The 16,624-nt window shown below is 34.3% G+C and overlaps 2 protein-coding genes across 4 annotated transcripts in view; one reads left to right on the top strand and one right to left on the bottom strand.

Moving 5' to 3' along the window:
- Nucleotides 1–16,624, bottom strand: part of LOC140142793 (carbohydrate sulfotransferase 11-like) — a 64,532-nt gene that overhangs the window by 14,711 nt on the left and 33,197 nt on the right. For 2 of the 3 annotated variants that reach the window (XM_072164797.1, XM_072164795.1), the window contains exon 1: nt 2,322–2,395. The exons of the other annotated variant lie outside the window; for it this stretch is intronic. The gene's annotated coding sequence lies outside the window, so the exon portion shown is untranslated. Of the gene's footprint in view, nt 1–2,321; nt 2,396–16,624 lie in introns of those variants that run through there. 3 annotated transcript variants of the gene reach the window in all.
- Nucleotides 6,864–8,186, top strand: LOC140142296 (uncharacterized). The gene has a single exon (XM_072164265.1). It carries the CDS (start codon nt 6,864–6,866, stop codon nt 8,184–8,186), a length of 1,323 nt encoding a protein of 440 aa, XP_072020366.1.

Raw genomic sequence — 16,624 nt, forward strand, 5'->3', positions numbered from 1 at the left:
ACATGAGTATTGCACAATAACATCCTCATGATGGACGATTTTCATCCCAGATACATACACTTTAAATATGTACATATCATTAGATATATAAAGTTTACTTCGAGGACTGTTAAATGTTATAAATATTATTCTTTAAGAATTTATCATATGATAAAATTTGCATTATATCGCGAATTTCAGAAAATCAAATTATTATTTGATATTAGAATTATATATTCTTCGTATTCAAAATGCGATTTGGTGTGTCTTATGTGCTCTCAGGTCCCACAAATATACTGTGCAAACGTTGCTATCCGAGCCCTTAATCAGCTTTGCAAATGGAATATGATAATAAACTCAAGGAAACCTGAAAATCACCTAAAACTTTGAAAGCACTAACACCATTTCAAATAGCTTCTGTAAGAATCGACCATTGCAACCATTGTTGGACAGAAAGCTTATCAAAATTCAAAATATACGGTATTGTTGCCTAATATGTATAGCAGCAAGCAATAGATAAAGCATGTAACGCTACACGGCCTACAAAAGGTTGCTATAGGAACGGCAGCTACAATACCTCCTAATTGTATCCCTGGCAAAATGCTTCTGAAAGCATAAAGTATATTATGAGTTATACTTGATCATTCAATGTACGTAAAATGGCGCGTTATCAGGATATGACAACACCCACTAAGTTTTATTTGACGAATAAAACAGGCAAGGGTAGGATACAGAGCAAATCACTACGACAAAACTCAAAGGACATTTGGAAGACCTGATTTGAAGCATAGATAACCAAGGTTAATGAAATTAGGTCGTATATTGGTAAGAGGGCAATTGTTCGGAATCCCGAATTAGCTGTCAAACATATTTGTAAGTACCCTTACATGCTGTTCCCGATTTGACCAGTTTTTGTCCCCATGAATTGAAACATAAATACATTTTGATGCGGGTTTAGTTTGCACCCAAGACAAAGGCGTACCCCTTTCTCATATAACATCGTCCCCTGAAAATCACATAAAACTTTGAAAGCATTATAACACCATTTCAAATAGCTTCTGTAAGAACCAACCATTGCAACCAACATTGACAGAAAGTGTATCAAAAGTCAGAGCACACGGCATTTTTGCTTATACTAAATATTACATGGCAGCAAGCATAGACAATTCACCATGTAACACTAAACGGTGTACTGAACATTGTCTCCCTGACAAAATACATCGGAAAGCAAAAAAGTATAATTATGAGTTATACTTGATCATTCAATTTACGTGAAATGGGGTGTTATCAGAATTATGTCAAAACCCGCAGAGACTAATGAACTAAGATAATAAAATCGTTTTCCTGTGACGTAACGACCACCTGACACATTTCCGATTCATTTGACAATGTCAACTTGTGCAATTCACATTAACGTTCACGTATGTGTGTTCCAATTATTTTCAGAGTTGACCAGCGAAACGACTTTGCTATTTTGGAACCTTGAACATTTTCTCTGGAACGCTAGTCTTCCTGTGAGAATAATTTTATTATCTGAATACTTTTGAATATAACCCCAACGTTACTGTTATTAAAATAATGAAACCTTTAAAAATATTTACCAATGTTACTGTTAATAATGACACGTTAAATCTTTATCACATAGAAAAATTGACGGCGATGATTACAATTTAGAGGGTCGGGGACGAGCATATTTTATTCCGGCTTTACTAGGATTCTTTTGAAAGTTCAATTTCAGACTATTATTGCCCCAAACGAAGGTGTGTCTTATCTTATGGGCCAGTGCTCGCAAGCAATATTTAGCATTTTTACCCTATTTGGGCCAAATTTTTTCGTGCTAAAAAGGAAGAAGCACAGGGTAATTAATGCTTTATTTTGTCTTCTATTATAACCATGGGGGTCGGACCCATGTAGAAATTTAAGGGGGCTCCGCTGCCTAGGTAAGCTTTTCAAAAGACAAATACTAAACACAAACCGTGCTCACCATAACATTCTATCCTATAAAATACAAAGTTAGTTTTCCATTGCCGGCAATACCACGGAGGACGATTTCTTGAAATCTACACTATGTATTCCACAATAATTACGAATGAATTGCCAAATCATATTTGCTTAACGTTACATCAAGTTAAGACGAAATTCTTTTGCATATGATGAATCCTTTTGAAGTACAAAAACACTATGATTAATAACATTAGAATGTGGCGTTACAATTGGACATTTTACTTCAAGGTGACAATAACAACAAATTGTATGACAAAAATGCATGTCACGATGGTAAGAGAATGAGTAGTAATTAAATAATTATAGTATAATGCATCATAATATTTTTACGTTCTTACCAAAGAGCACAAGCAACTATATATCCATTCATTCACTTGCAGTATATGCCAGGACATAACAGCGTAAATTCGTCGTTTCACCCGGCGTTTCACAAGCTTTAGATCTATTAATCATCCTTTAGTCCAAATTGCAATTTAGACAGCCTCCCAAGACGGTTACCATAGTAAATACATGATTACACAAGTGTATAATTCATCGTGTTCAGTGGGATGTCATTTTAGTCAACATTCCTCTTAGGCTGACACAAGCGCAACTGATATACTCGCAATATATAGTATGAATGCCCAATAGCGTGTTGGTGAATTTTTGTGGCTTGAATAATTTTATTATCTGAATACTTTTGAATATAACCCCAACGTTACTGTTATTAAAATAATGAAACCTTTAAAAATATTTACCAATGTTACTGTTAATAATGACACGTTAAATCTTTATCACATAGAAAAATTGACGGCGATGATTACAATTTAGAGGGGTCGGGGACGAGCATATTTTATTCCGGCTTTACTAGGATTCTTTTGAAATTTCAATTTCAGACTATTCTAGCCCCAAACGAAGGTGTGTCTTATCTTATGGGCCAGTGCTCGCAAGCAATATTTAGCATTTTTACCCTATTTGGGCCAAATTTTTTCGTGCTAAAAAGGAAGAAGCACAGGGTAATTAATGCTTTATTTTGTCTTCTATTATAACCATGGGGTCGGACCCATGTAGAAATTTAAGGGGGCTCCGCTGCCTAGGTAAGCTTTTCAAAAGACAAATACTAAACACAAACCGTGCTCACCATAACATTCTATCCTATAAAATACAAAGTTAGTTTTCCATTGCCGGCAATACCACGGAGGACGATTTCTTGAAATCTACACTATGTATTCCACAATAATTACGAATGAATTGCCAAATCATATTTGCTTAACGTTACATCAAGTTAAGACGAAATTCTTTTGCATATGATGAATCCCTTTTGAAGTACAAAAACACTATGATTAATAACATTAGAATGTGGCGTTACAATTGGACATTTTACTTCAAGGTGACAATAACAACAAATTGTATGACAAAAATGCATGTCACGATGGTAAGAGAATGAGTAGTAATTAAATAATTATAGTATAATGCATCATAATATTTTTACGTTCTTACCAAAGAGCACAAGCAACTATATATCCATTCATTCACTTGCAGTATATGCCAGGACATAACAGCGTAAATTCGTCGTTTCACCCGGCGTTTCACAAGCTTTAGATCTATTAATCATCCTTTAGTCCAAATTGCAATTTAGACAGCCTCCCAAGACGGTTACCATAGTAAATACATGATTACACAAGTGTATAATTCATCGTGTTCAGTGGGATGTCATTTTAGTCAACATTCCTCTTAGGCTGACACAAGCGCAACTGATATACTCGCAATATATAGTATGAATGCCCAATAGCGTGTTGGTGAATTTTTGTGGCTTGTCATGAAAACAGCGCCACGCAGAGACATAAGTAAATATTCCTTACACAGACGCCACAGCGCAGAAGCCTTCTCAACTGAATACACTTAAATTTGATACCTTTCTTTCAAGGACAGCAGCAATATTTCTTGTTCAACTTGATGACTTCTTAATATTGATCAATATGGATTCCTAAAAGAGCGCGATTTCCATGTGAAAATATATTTTGGAAAATAGCATTTTGACTCGTTTTCTCTTTGATTAGAGCATCTACTTTCTAAATGGATATTAATGCTCCGTTTGCTGGCATTGTAGGCTTCAACATGAAAAGTTTCGAGATATTTTCTCAAAATTTCAAGACCCATCTTTAAAACCACTGAACAGTTCTAGGATTGTTTGACCTCATTTCATACATTTTTTATGCTGATTACAACTATGGTCATGAAAATTTACATTTCTGACATTTTTGAAAATTCTAAACTTGTCTGCAGTTGACACCCGCATGGATCAAGTGCTTACAGCTGTACGTGTGATGTTTGGTATCATGCAACATTATATTGATGTTTAAAAATAATAATTTTGCACTACCATTTCTTGGAAATATTCCAAAAACATTAATGTGTAAGAAAACTTTTTAAAGTTGTCTTACACATTAATGTTTTTGGAATATAACCCTTCATCCAGCAGGAATTCTTTATGCAATAACTATATTAACTTAAACGAAAAAAGGATATTTACAAAAAAAAAGTGGGTAATGGTGAATCCAACGGACGAGGACACAAAACACATCCATGCATCAAGGATCAATAATTGATACAAGATGATACCTTGAATATAAAAAACAGGAAAGAGCAAGGTATACCCTGTGGGGAAACAAGTAAAATACAGACTAGACAGTATGCAGGGGGACAAAAACAGCAAATGTAGGCATTAGAAGTAGGCAAAGTTCGATAGCCAAACATTACCAATACCAAGGTCCACAGAAGTCCTAAATAAGAATCAATGGGAATACAACAGTGCACTAGAACAAGTGATGAAAATCATTGTGCATATAAACAGACAAAATATTGCCAATTCCAGAGCCCACAGAAGTGTCAGGAAAACAGTACAAAAGTACACAGGAAATGATGAAAATCACTGTGCACATAACAGACAAAAAACAACCGACGTTTCGAGCAGATAAACTGTTCTTCTTCAGGGGGCAGACAGCAAAATATAAAAGCAAACAACGAAAACTACATACTGTAGTTTAAAAACAAATTCAAGTCAAAAACTGAAGGCAAGTTCAAAATGGAACTCAGTAGCAAACAAGACAACAAACTCGGAGCAAAATAAGCTGTGTCTTAACTCAATGGAAGCAAGTTCACCAGAAGCAAGTTCACTAGATATTTATTTATATTTTATAAGTACCAAGCATCATTCATCTTACATGCAGGCTTTTATTTTTAATATCGTGCCGTATTGTCAAATTTGAAGAAAACCTAATTAAGTGTTTTGCAAGAGGAACGAAAGGATTTCACCGAACAAAATCTAAAGCCCATTTACATGTTAGCCAATTAGCACATTGTGTTGAAAACCTTTCTTTCAAATTTTGCAAACAGCCAACCGATTCAAGTACAACTAGTGTATAAGATGCCAAATAAGATGGGCTAAGCTGTGTCTTAACTCAATGGAAGCAAGTTCACCAGAAGCAAGTTCACTAGATATTTACAAGTACCAAGCATCATCTTACATGCAGGCTTTTATTTTTAATATCGTGCCGTATTGTCAAATTTGAAGAAAACCTAATTAAGTGTTTTGCAAGAGGAACGAAAGGATTTCACCGAACAAAATCTAAAGCCCATTTACATGTTAGCCAATTAGCACATTGTGTTGAAAACCTTTCTTTCAAATTTTGCAAACAGCCAACCGATTCAAGTACAACTAGCGTATAAGATGCCAAATAAGATGGGCTACACGCTGTGTTTTACATGTTTGGATTCTGATACCAAATTCTAGACTTATGTCCAAATTTATTCACCCGGTATTTTTTCTGGGACACCCTGTATTCTTACACTAGTATTCAATGTATCTTTTCAAACATAATACAAAACTATAATGCATCTAGCTTTGCAAAGCTTTTTGACACTTATGCCGTGTATTTGTCGATGTCGGACTTAACTGTATCTAGTGAGTTTGCAGTTACTCGTTAATAATCCATTTAGTGCTTTCTGTCAACGACAATGTGTCTTTTGGGACCGCAAGTGATACACAATGATTAGTTTTATAAAATCCTCCAGGATGTACATAATGTATCCAAGGATATTGTATTCCCCGTTTATTATTTGACTCTGGCTGTGGTACATGTACATTGTATTAAATACTTTAAGGTGGTTTCATCATACAAGTGAGAAATCTTTAAGATGGCAAATTCTTAAAAGAATAATGGCGGCTTGTTTAAGTTATTGTTAATCATCACACCACACTCACTAATCGCTATTTTTTTCATCATTCCCGCTTTCTGAATATTCCGAATCCTAACACATTGGTAAGGTGAACCTAATCTCAAATACTGCACAGTTTGGCACACAAAACAAGCCTAAACCACTTTGCTTATGCAACACATACGGGCTCCAACACTAAATGTAGAAGAGATTACGTGGTATGGAAATCGTTCATACATGTATTTTACTATACCAAACCAAATAATGAAGGTTTAATGTTACATCATTTTATGGCTTATGTTAGCAAATTCTGTCTGTTTAAGTTGGGATTTTTACAAAGAAAAGGATCTAGTGTTAACGACAAGATTCGCTGAGATTACGACTTTATCGTCATTGGCAAACTCATATAGGCGCTATATACTCGTACAGTTCCTCTTTTCTTTCAAATTGAAACACGAATTGAACTATCCAATCAGGCATGTATTCAACGAGGTACTCTTGCTATTTCGAGATTGTCACAATTACTGAAAATTTGTCTTTAAAATCCCTGATACAAACTTGAATGCTAAGAAAAACCTCATCCATATATTTATCGTTTTATTTTGATCGTCTTCCATTCTTGGAATTATCGGTTATTTTAAAGGATGATCCAAAAGAAGATACCTATTATTTGTGATCTTATTATGTCTAACAACCTCGACATATTAGCTATAACGGAATCCTGGTTAACAGGTGATCATCGTGATGATCATGCTATAGCAGATTTGACGTCAACTCTCCCTGATTATAACTTGCATCATATCCCACGGAAAAACAGAGCAGGTGGTGGTGTATGTGTTTGTTTAAGGAAATCATTTAAAATTAATATGTCTACCATCAAAGAATATGATTCATTTCAGTATATTGATCTTGCAATAACTTCTCGCTGTCAAACTCCTCTCCGTCTCATTGTTTTGTATAGACCTCAAAAAACCGAATGCAAGCAAAATACAGCTCCTATATTTTTCCGTGAATTCCCATCATTCTTTGAGGAAATTGCTACTACACGCAACAATCTTCTGATAACAGGAGACTTTAATTTTCATGTTAATGATCCAGCTGATAGAGAAGCTTCTTTATTCTTGGATCTCATCGATTCGGCCGGTTTAAAACAATTTGTAACTGTACCCACTCATATTAAAGGGAACACACTCGATCTTATTATCACCCGCTCTACAGACAATTTTGTATCCAATGTAAGTGCCACTAATTTCCTTCCTTCCGACCACGCAGCCGTCTTGTGCTCACTTGATATTGTTCGCCCTGAGACTACAAAAATGGAAATACGTATACGAAAACTTCGCGACATTGACTTGAATACTTTTCGCAATGATATTTTACAGTCATCTTTATATACTTCTCCTTCTCCTGATCTAGATAAGCTAATTGCTCAATATGAAAATGTGTTACTCAAACTCAAAGACAAACATGCTCCACTTATTACTCGCACGGTCAAATGTCGTCCAAATGCACCATGGTATAATGAGCAACTCCGTGACTTGAAACAAAAACTCCGTCGCCTTGAACGTCGCTGGCTCTCTTCTAAATTAGAAATTGACAAGCAATGCTTCAAAGAACTCAGCAATCAATACCATGAAATGATCAATCAAGCTAAACTTGATTACCATAAGATGCAGTTTGAAAACTGCAATTCAAAGCAACTGTTTCAACAAGTTGAGAAATTAAGCAAACCAAAAACATCTAAAGTTTTGCCATCAGAAATTCCTAATGACCCTCTCGTTGAAAGATTCTCCAGCTTTTTTGCAGAAAAAATTCAACGTATTAAAGCTAATTTGGAAGAATCACCACCATCACATTTAAGTGTTCAAACAAGCTATTCTTGCACTTCGACACTTTCTGAATTAGCCATGGTGTCTGAGGAATCGGTAAAGGAAATCATCATGAAATCACCATCTTCTTCATGCACGCTGGATCCAATACCAACATGGCTCCTTAAAAATGTATAAATGAGCTTGTTCCTATCATCACAAAAATCATCAACTTATCATTCCAGCAAGGTAAATTTCCTGATGTTTTAAAATCTGCACTCATCACACCACTCATCAAAAAACCAAGCTTAGACTGTGAAACTCTGAAAAATTATCGTCCTGTGGCCAATCTCAAATTTCTCGCTAAAACTATTGAACGTGCATGTTCTTCACAAATACATAAGTATCTCACTTCACAACATCTTCGCGGTAAAATGCAGTCGGCCTATAGATCTGATCACAGTATTGAGACAGCGCTACTTCGTGTATATAATGACTTGTTGTTGGCAGTAGACAAAGGAAAGGAAGCTGTTTTAATACTTCTAGATTACTCTGCTGCATTTGACACTATCAACCATGATATTTTTATTGACCGCCTTACCCAGAGATATGGTATTACTGGATCTGTATTAAACTGGTTTTCATCATACTTCAACAACCGCTCACAATTTGTTTCAATCAATAACACTATTTCTAAAGCGCATGTGCCAAAGGAGGGTGTTCCACAAGGATCTGTGATTGGACCATTATCATTTACCATGTACACAGCCCCTCTGGAGGATGTTATTAATGCTCATGGCTTCAGTAAAATGATTTATGCCGATGACACTCAAATATATATTGTGCTCGATGAATGTGAACGTTCATATCTTCTTCCAAAGCTTGAAAGATGTATAAACGACATTAAAACCTGGTCAAACATGAACGATTTAAAACTAAATGAGGACAAAACGGAAGTAATCCATATCACATCTCGTTTTAGACACAATTCACCTTTACCACCTGTTCAAATTTGTGACTCATTTATCCAACCTGTAAATAATGCTCGCAATCTTGGTGTAATTGTCCAGAATGATCTGAGAATGGATTCTTTTGTTAATAACATTTGTCGCTCAGCATCTTTTGCTCTGTATAAAATTGGCCAGATCCGAAAATATCTTGATAAAATTGTACTGAAATGCTTGTTCACGCTTTTATTACATGTCGCCTTGACCAATGCAATAGTCTTCTTTATGGTTTACCCGACTCACAGATCTCCAAACTCCAACGAATTCAAAACTCGGCTGCCAGATTAATTTCGCTTACTAAGAAACGTGATCACATTACTCCAATCCTTCATGATTTACATTGGCTACCTGTGAAATACCGCATTATATACAAAGTTCTCCTCCTCACTTATAAATGTATTAATGATCGAGCACCTGTCTATCTTCAAGAACTCATACAGCATTACACGCCTCCACGTAGTCTTCGATCGTCAACACAATTTCGTCTAACTAGCTCATCATATTCTACTCAGTATGGTCATCGCTCATTTTCTATTGCTGCCTCTGAACTTTGGAACAGTTTACCATTACATGTGAAAAACTCTCAGACTGTTAATCAGTTTAAAACATCTCTGAAAACTTATTTATTTAAAATTGCATACTAATGTTTATTTGTTATGTTTTTGTCTATGTATAATTTGTTTAAGCGCTTAGGGACTTTGGTGTAAAGCGCTATATAAGCATGGTTTATTATTATAGCACAGACAATAGTACTGACTACACCATTCAACTGTGTATATCATTGTGAACAATGTACCCACATGAATATCACATGAGCGTTTTTCTCAAAGGACATTTGAAAGGTCTGATTTGAAGCAGAGCAGCGCTAGCGGAGAAAAGCAAAGTTAAGGAAATGTAGATTGTATATTGGTAAGAGGGCAACTGTTCGGAATTCCTAATTATTTGCCCAAACTGTTGGAGAGTATCCTTACATTCGTTGACGTATAAATAATTAGAATCACTTTATTTCAAAGGATGATACATAGCACAGACAATAGTACTGACTACACCATTCAACTGTGTATATCATTGTGAAAAATGTACCCACAATCGGTTTAATGTACATTTACTATATAAACTGATACATCAAGGACAATCTAAATATGGCTTGTATGTAAGCACATTAGTCCATCCTAATGCAAAGTGGCGCCAATTCCCAGATACTATATTGCACAATGGTTTACTTCAGAGAGGTAAAAATATGAATTGAAACAAGAAAGAGATTTGGAAGATGTTTATATAGGTTGCATGGATGACGCCATTCCACTATTAAAGTCGGAATTGAAACAGCAGAATCATGGCTCTTGAGGAACCTCGACAAGAAGTCATTTGGGATAATATTGAATTATCTGACGCATATAAATAAATAGGCAATGGTAGGATACAGACCATTAAAATTACTTCGATTAAACCAGGTATATCATAAGAGCTTTATCCTCAAAGGACATTTGAAAGGTCTGATATTTTGAGGCGGAGCAGCGCTAACGGAGAAAAGCAAAGTTAAGGAAATGTAGATTGTATATTGGTAAAAGGGCAACTGTACGGAATCCCTAATTATCTGCCAAAACTGTTGGAGAGTACACGAAAAATAACATTAATTAACTTATTCACTTAAAAAAATAACTTCTTAATCTAAACATATATCTATCAAATGTATGTAATGTTAGGTATATATTATTTTGGCATAGAAATAAAATATCTATTTATTTATTCCGAGCTTATTCAAAATGCACGAGATACAACTGATTCAAATAGTTATTAACCTAATTGGAACCCAGCAAAGGTCTTGTTCCACACTATTCCATTTACTCACAGATTTCTTGTGTTGTGTGCCAAATATTGGGCTGGGAATGTGGTCTAAGAAGCTGTTCCATGTCAGTGCATTTAGCTGTTGTATCAGTTGGACAACTGTTTATTTACTGAACAGTGTTTATAGTAGAGTATTGAGGTAATCCTGTGTTCAATTTTTGTTTATTTTTATGAACAGGAATTTATGATATGACCTTGTGAAAAATTAAAAGTTTCTTTTTGAGGCCAGTTTATTTCTGGTGTATTGAAAATGCATAATTATAACAATTATTTTGGATTTCTTAAATCGTTAAGTATTAAGATTTGTCGGAGATGCAGATATATTGATATGGTAAGACAATTAACACACTATACGTGAAAAATGAAAGATGTTATGATGCAACGAAAGTAAGACATAAAACACATTAGTGGCCCAGGCCAATTATGTCATGCTCTGTACCATAGAGCTGAAACAATCGTGTGCCGGCTTTTGAAAGCATGCATTACGCAGATGGTTTCGTTATTATATTAGGTTCAACTTAAGATACTGCATATTATAATGGCTTATAACCAGCAAAACAGTGTCGTTAACGTGGTTAGTGATCTATAGTAAACCAGAAGACATGTATCATGTTTATAAAACGCATAATGAACACATCGCTGTAATATGCACAGAAAAAACACACAAATTGAATGTGACTATTTGAAAATCAAAATAAGAGTATATAAAACATCTGCTCAGTTTAATCAAATATTATACTTAGTCTATAGGCAAACACTCCTCGTTGTTATGCTGAAAATATATGGTATCTATGAGTATGAATGCATTCATCACCAGGTTATACGATGCCGTAATTACGATAATTAAAACAAAAGAACTAATATAACAAATATTAAATTAATACAAAAGAACTAATATAACAAAAATAAAGATGTAGATAATGCGTATACATAAAATACAAACATAAGAAAAGACATTGACTATGAAACCTCGGTACTTTGGAATGCTTGTAATAATATATTTCAATAAAAGAGCGAGAGCTACAAACACTGTGCAGCTGTTTCGTTCCATACCTTATTACCTAGTATTCGAATTCGTGTGATATAAAATATCGCTTGTTTACTATAAATAGAAATTCGTCTTAAAGGTGGATTTGTCGTACTTCTCGAATAGCACTTTCATATTCCAGCTGTTTAACTAATGATATCATACCTATATATATCTACTGACTACAGTGAATTCCTCTGTACTTAACTGTTGTTTGATGGCATATAGAACTGTATATTCATTTTTAAGCGAAGTTGAACACTGATGGCGCTATTTAGCTTAAATCATATTGCATCTTTACTTGTATAATGACATTAAAACATATGGAAGGAATAACACACATTTGTTGGGCTAAATTAAACGTAAATATATGTAAATAGCGCCCTCAATTCGCACAAAAATATACAATTTATAGAATAAAAATTACCACAAAAGGCAGAAAACGGTGAAAATTTGATAAAGAAATCTATGTTAAAATAGCTTTAAAATATATGCGTATGTTTAATAGTATGGTAGCTGTTGGTATTGTCCAGATCTAGAATTAAAAATTATATAAAGTTTTGTTAGAAACATTAATAAACGATCAAATCAAACAACCGTGACTTGCATGTCTTTTGATTCGCCAGACATGAGTGCTACTCATCTTTTACAGCTTTTAGTATATGACTATGTATTATATCAAAGAGACTCAGTGCAACAAAGCCTCATCTCCCATTTTTGTTTAAATTGCGCTTAAGGCCACGTGTCCTGAACTCGCCACCCTTAGCGTTACATCACAAATATTATGAATGTTTATACCAATCGAGTTTCTAATTAGATTATCTCCACAATTATCAACCCTAAACTAGCAAAGTATACATTTTTTGGAAAGCTGAAGGCATAAGCAATTCAAATATATACACATTTTAACTCATTATACAGGGTGACCTTCAAGTTATACTGGGTGGAATAAAAAGATTCGGATAAAAATGGGTTACTTAATGCATTGCTTATTACCAACTTGCAGTAATGAACTGGAAGTAAACAACATTCATTTGGTTATAGGATAGGGGGAACCCACTGACTTTGGAAGAAACCAAAATCACAGCTGTTTGGTAATCTCGGAATACAGGGTGTCCCAAAGTATGTTAGAATTTTTTACAACTTTTTACATTTTTACAATTTAAATTTAAATTTACATTTTGCCCCTAACCCATACAGTAAAAGTAAGTCCATATTTAGATTCCTCATCACATTTCCCTTCAGAAATTCTATACTTTGACTATGGTAGGATAAGTAAATAAACTTTTACAGTAACTTTTAGATTTGAAGTGCATCCGCATTACTTTCTACAGTGTTTAATATGAAAACGGGTAGTTTGTATGGAAAAGTTTGTATTTTCTAGACTAAACCAATGATGAATGATTAAAAACAATTAGTAGAATTGTTTAGCTGTAAGGTCGTGAGTCTTTTAGATGCTAAATAGAGTCAAAATCCAATTTACAGCCTTTACAGAAGCAGATTATGCACTAAAAATATTAATCCCTTTGTGTGTAGCACATCCCCCACCTCCACATCCCCCACCTCCGCCACCCTGCCCATTCTGAATTCTATGAAGCACAGTGTCAGTATTAAAAAGGCTAACGCAATTCTTTTTACAGGGTTGAAAGTGCATTTTATTTAGCAATAAAATGAGACCACAAGCATGACAATACAATAACTTCTTGCTTAGCAGAGATATCATCATTTAATTTGAGTCGAATTTGGGAAAATGTAACATCGCCATCTTTTTTGAGTGGCGAGGTCAAGACGCACGACCTTTGTAAAAGATTCTTTTATTTCCATAGTGTATGCTGGATCTCCAGTGGTTTTGTTGAAAGACATGTCCATCTTTGAATAATCAATATATTGAATATCTACTTTGTATCTGGGCTTGTATCAAGGTTAAAGTTGTATCGAGGTTTACAAACAACATTTGCTTTACAAGCCAAATATTCAGTCCAGCAGATACAAAGGGAACATGAGTATTGCACAATAACATCCTCATGATGGACGATTTTCATCCCAGCTACATACACTTTAAGTATGTACATATCATTAGATATATAAATTTTATTTCGAGGACTGTTAATTGTTATAAATATTATTCTTTAAGAATTTATCATTATGATAAAATTTGCATTATATCGCGAATTTCAGAAAATCAAATTATTATTTTATATTAGAATTATATATTCTTCGTATTCAAAATGCGATTTGGTGTGTCTTATGTGCTCTCAGGTCCCACAAATATACTGTGCAAACGTTGCTATCCGAGGCCTTAACCAGCTTTGCAAATGGAATATGATAATAAACTCGAGGAAACCTGAAAATCACATACAACTTTGAAAGCTCTAACACCATTTCAAATAGATTCTGTAAGAATTGACCATTGCAACTATCATTGGACAGAAAGCATATCAAAAGTCAAAACATACGTCACTTTTGCCTATTAAATGTATGACAGCAAGCATAAATAGATAAATCACCATGTAACACTATACATGGCCTACTTAACGTTGCTATAGGAACGGTAGCTACAATACCTCCCTAATTGTATCCCTGGCAAAATGCGTCTGAAAGCATAAAGTATATTATGAGTTATACTTGATCATTCAATGTACGTAAAATGGCGCGTTATCAGGATATGACAACACCCACTAAGTATTATTTGACGAATAAATAGGCAAGGGTAGGATACAGAGCAAATCACATCGATAAAACCAGATGTACCATAAGAGCTTTTTCTCAAGGACATTTGAAAGACCTGACTTGAAATTAAACGTAAATATATGTAAATAGCGCCCTCAATTCGCACAAAAATATACAATTTATAGAATAAAAATTACCACAAAAAGGCAGAAAACGGTGAAAATTTGATAAAGAAATCTATGTTAAAATAGCTTTAAAATATATGCGTATGTTTAATAGTATGGTAGCTGTTGGTATTGTCCAGATCTAGAATTAAAAATTATATAAAGTTTTGTTAGAAACATTAATAAACGATCAAATCAAACAACCGTGACTTGCATGTCTTTTGATTCGCCAGACATGAGTGCTACTCATCTTTTACAGCTTTTAGTATATGACTATGTATTATATCAAAGAGACTCAGTGCAACAAAGCCTCATCTCCCATTTTTGAGAAAATTGCGCTTAAGGCCACGTGTCCTGAACTCGCCACCCTTAGCGTTACATCACAAATATTATGAATGTTTATACCAATCGAGTTTCTAATTAGATTATCTCCACAATTATCAACCCTAAACTAGCAAAGTATACATTTTTTGGAAAGCTGAAGGCATAAGCAATTCAAATATATACACATTTTAACTCATTATACAGGGTGACCTTCAAGTTATACTGGGTGGAATAAAAAAGATTCGGATAAAAAATGGGTTACTTAATGCATTGCTTATTACCAACTTGCAGTAATGAACTGGAAGTAAACAACATTCATTTGGTTATAGGATAGGGGGAACCCACTGACTTTGGAAGAAACCAAAATCACAGCTGTTTGGTAATCTCGGAATACAGGGTGTCCCAAAGTATGTTAGAATTTTTACAACTTTTTACATTTTTACAATTTAAATTTAAATTTACATTTTGCCCTAACCCATACAGTAAAAAGTAAGTCCATATTTAGATTCCTCATCACATTTCCTTCAGAAATTCTATACTTTGACTATGGTAGGATAAGTAAATAAACTTTTACAGTAACTTTTAGATTTGAAGTGCATCCGCATTACTTTCTACAGTGTTTAATATGAAAACGGGTAGTTTGTATGGAAAAGTTTGTATTTTCTAGACTAAACCAATGATGAATGATTAAAAACAATTAGTAGAATTGTTTAGCTGTAAGGTCGTGAGTCTTTTAGATGCTAAATAGAGTCAAAATCCAATTTACAGCCTTTACAGAAGCAGATTATGCACTAAAAATATTAATCCCTTTGTGTGTAGCACATCCCCCACCTCCACATCCCCCACCTCCGCCACCCTGCCCATTCTGAATTCTATGAAGCACAGTGTCAGTATTAAAAAGGCTAACGCAATTCTTTTTACAGGGTTGAAAGTGCATTTTATTTAGCAATAAAATGAGACCACAAGCATGACAATACAATAACTTCTTGCTTAGCAGAGATATCATCATTTAATTTGAGTCGAATTTGGGAAAATGTAACATCGCCATCTTTTTTGAGTGGCGAGGTCAAGACGCACGACCTTTGTAAAAGATTCTTTTATTTCCATAGTGTATGCTGGATCTCCAGTGGTTTTGTTGAAAGACATGTCCATCTTTGAATAATCAATATATTGAATATCTACTTTGTATCTGGGCTTGTATCAAGGTTAAAGTTGTATCGAGGTTTACAAACAACATTTGCTTTACAAGCCAAATATTCAGTCCAGCAGATACAAAGGAACATGAGTATTGCACAATAACATCCTCATGATGGACGATTTTCATCCCAGCTACATACACTTTAAGTATGTACATATCATTAGATATATAAATTTTATTTCGAGGACTGTTAATTGTTATAAATATTATTCTTTAAGAATTTATCATTATGATAAAATTTGCATTATATCGCGAATTTCAGAAAATCAAATTATTATTTTATATTAGAATTATATATTCTTCGTATTCAAAATGCGATTTGGTGTGTCTTATGTGCTCTCAGGTCCCACAAATATACTGTGCAAACGTTGCTATCCGAGGCCTTAACCAGCTTTGCA

This window comes from Amphiura filiformis, chromosome 20 (assembly GCF_039555335.1).
Source record: "Amphiura filiformis chromosome 20, Afil_fr2py, whole genome shotgun sequence".
NCBI classification, from domain to species: Eukaryota; Metazoa; Echinodermata; class Ophiuroidea; order Amphilepidida; family Amphiuridae; genus Amphiura; species Amphiura filiformis.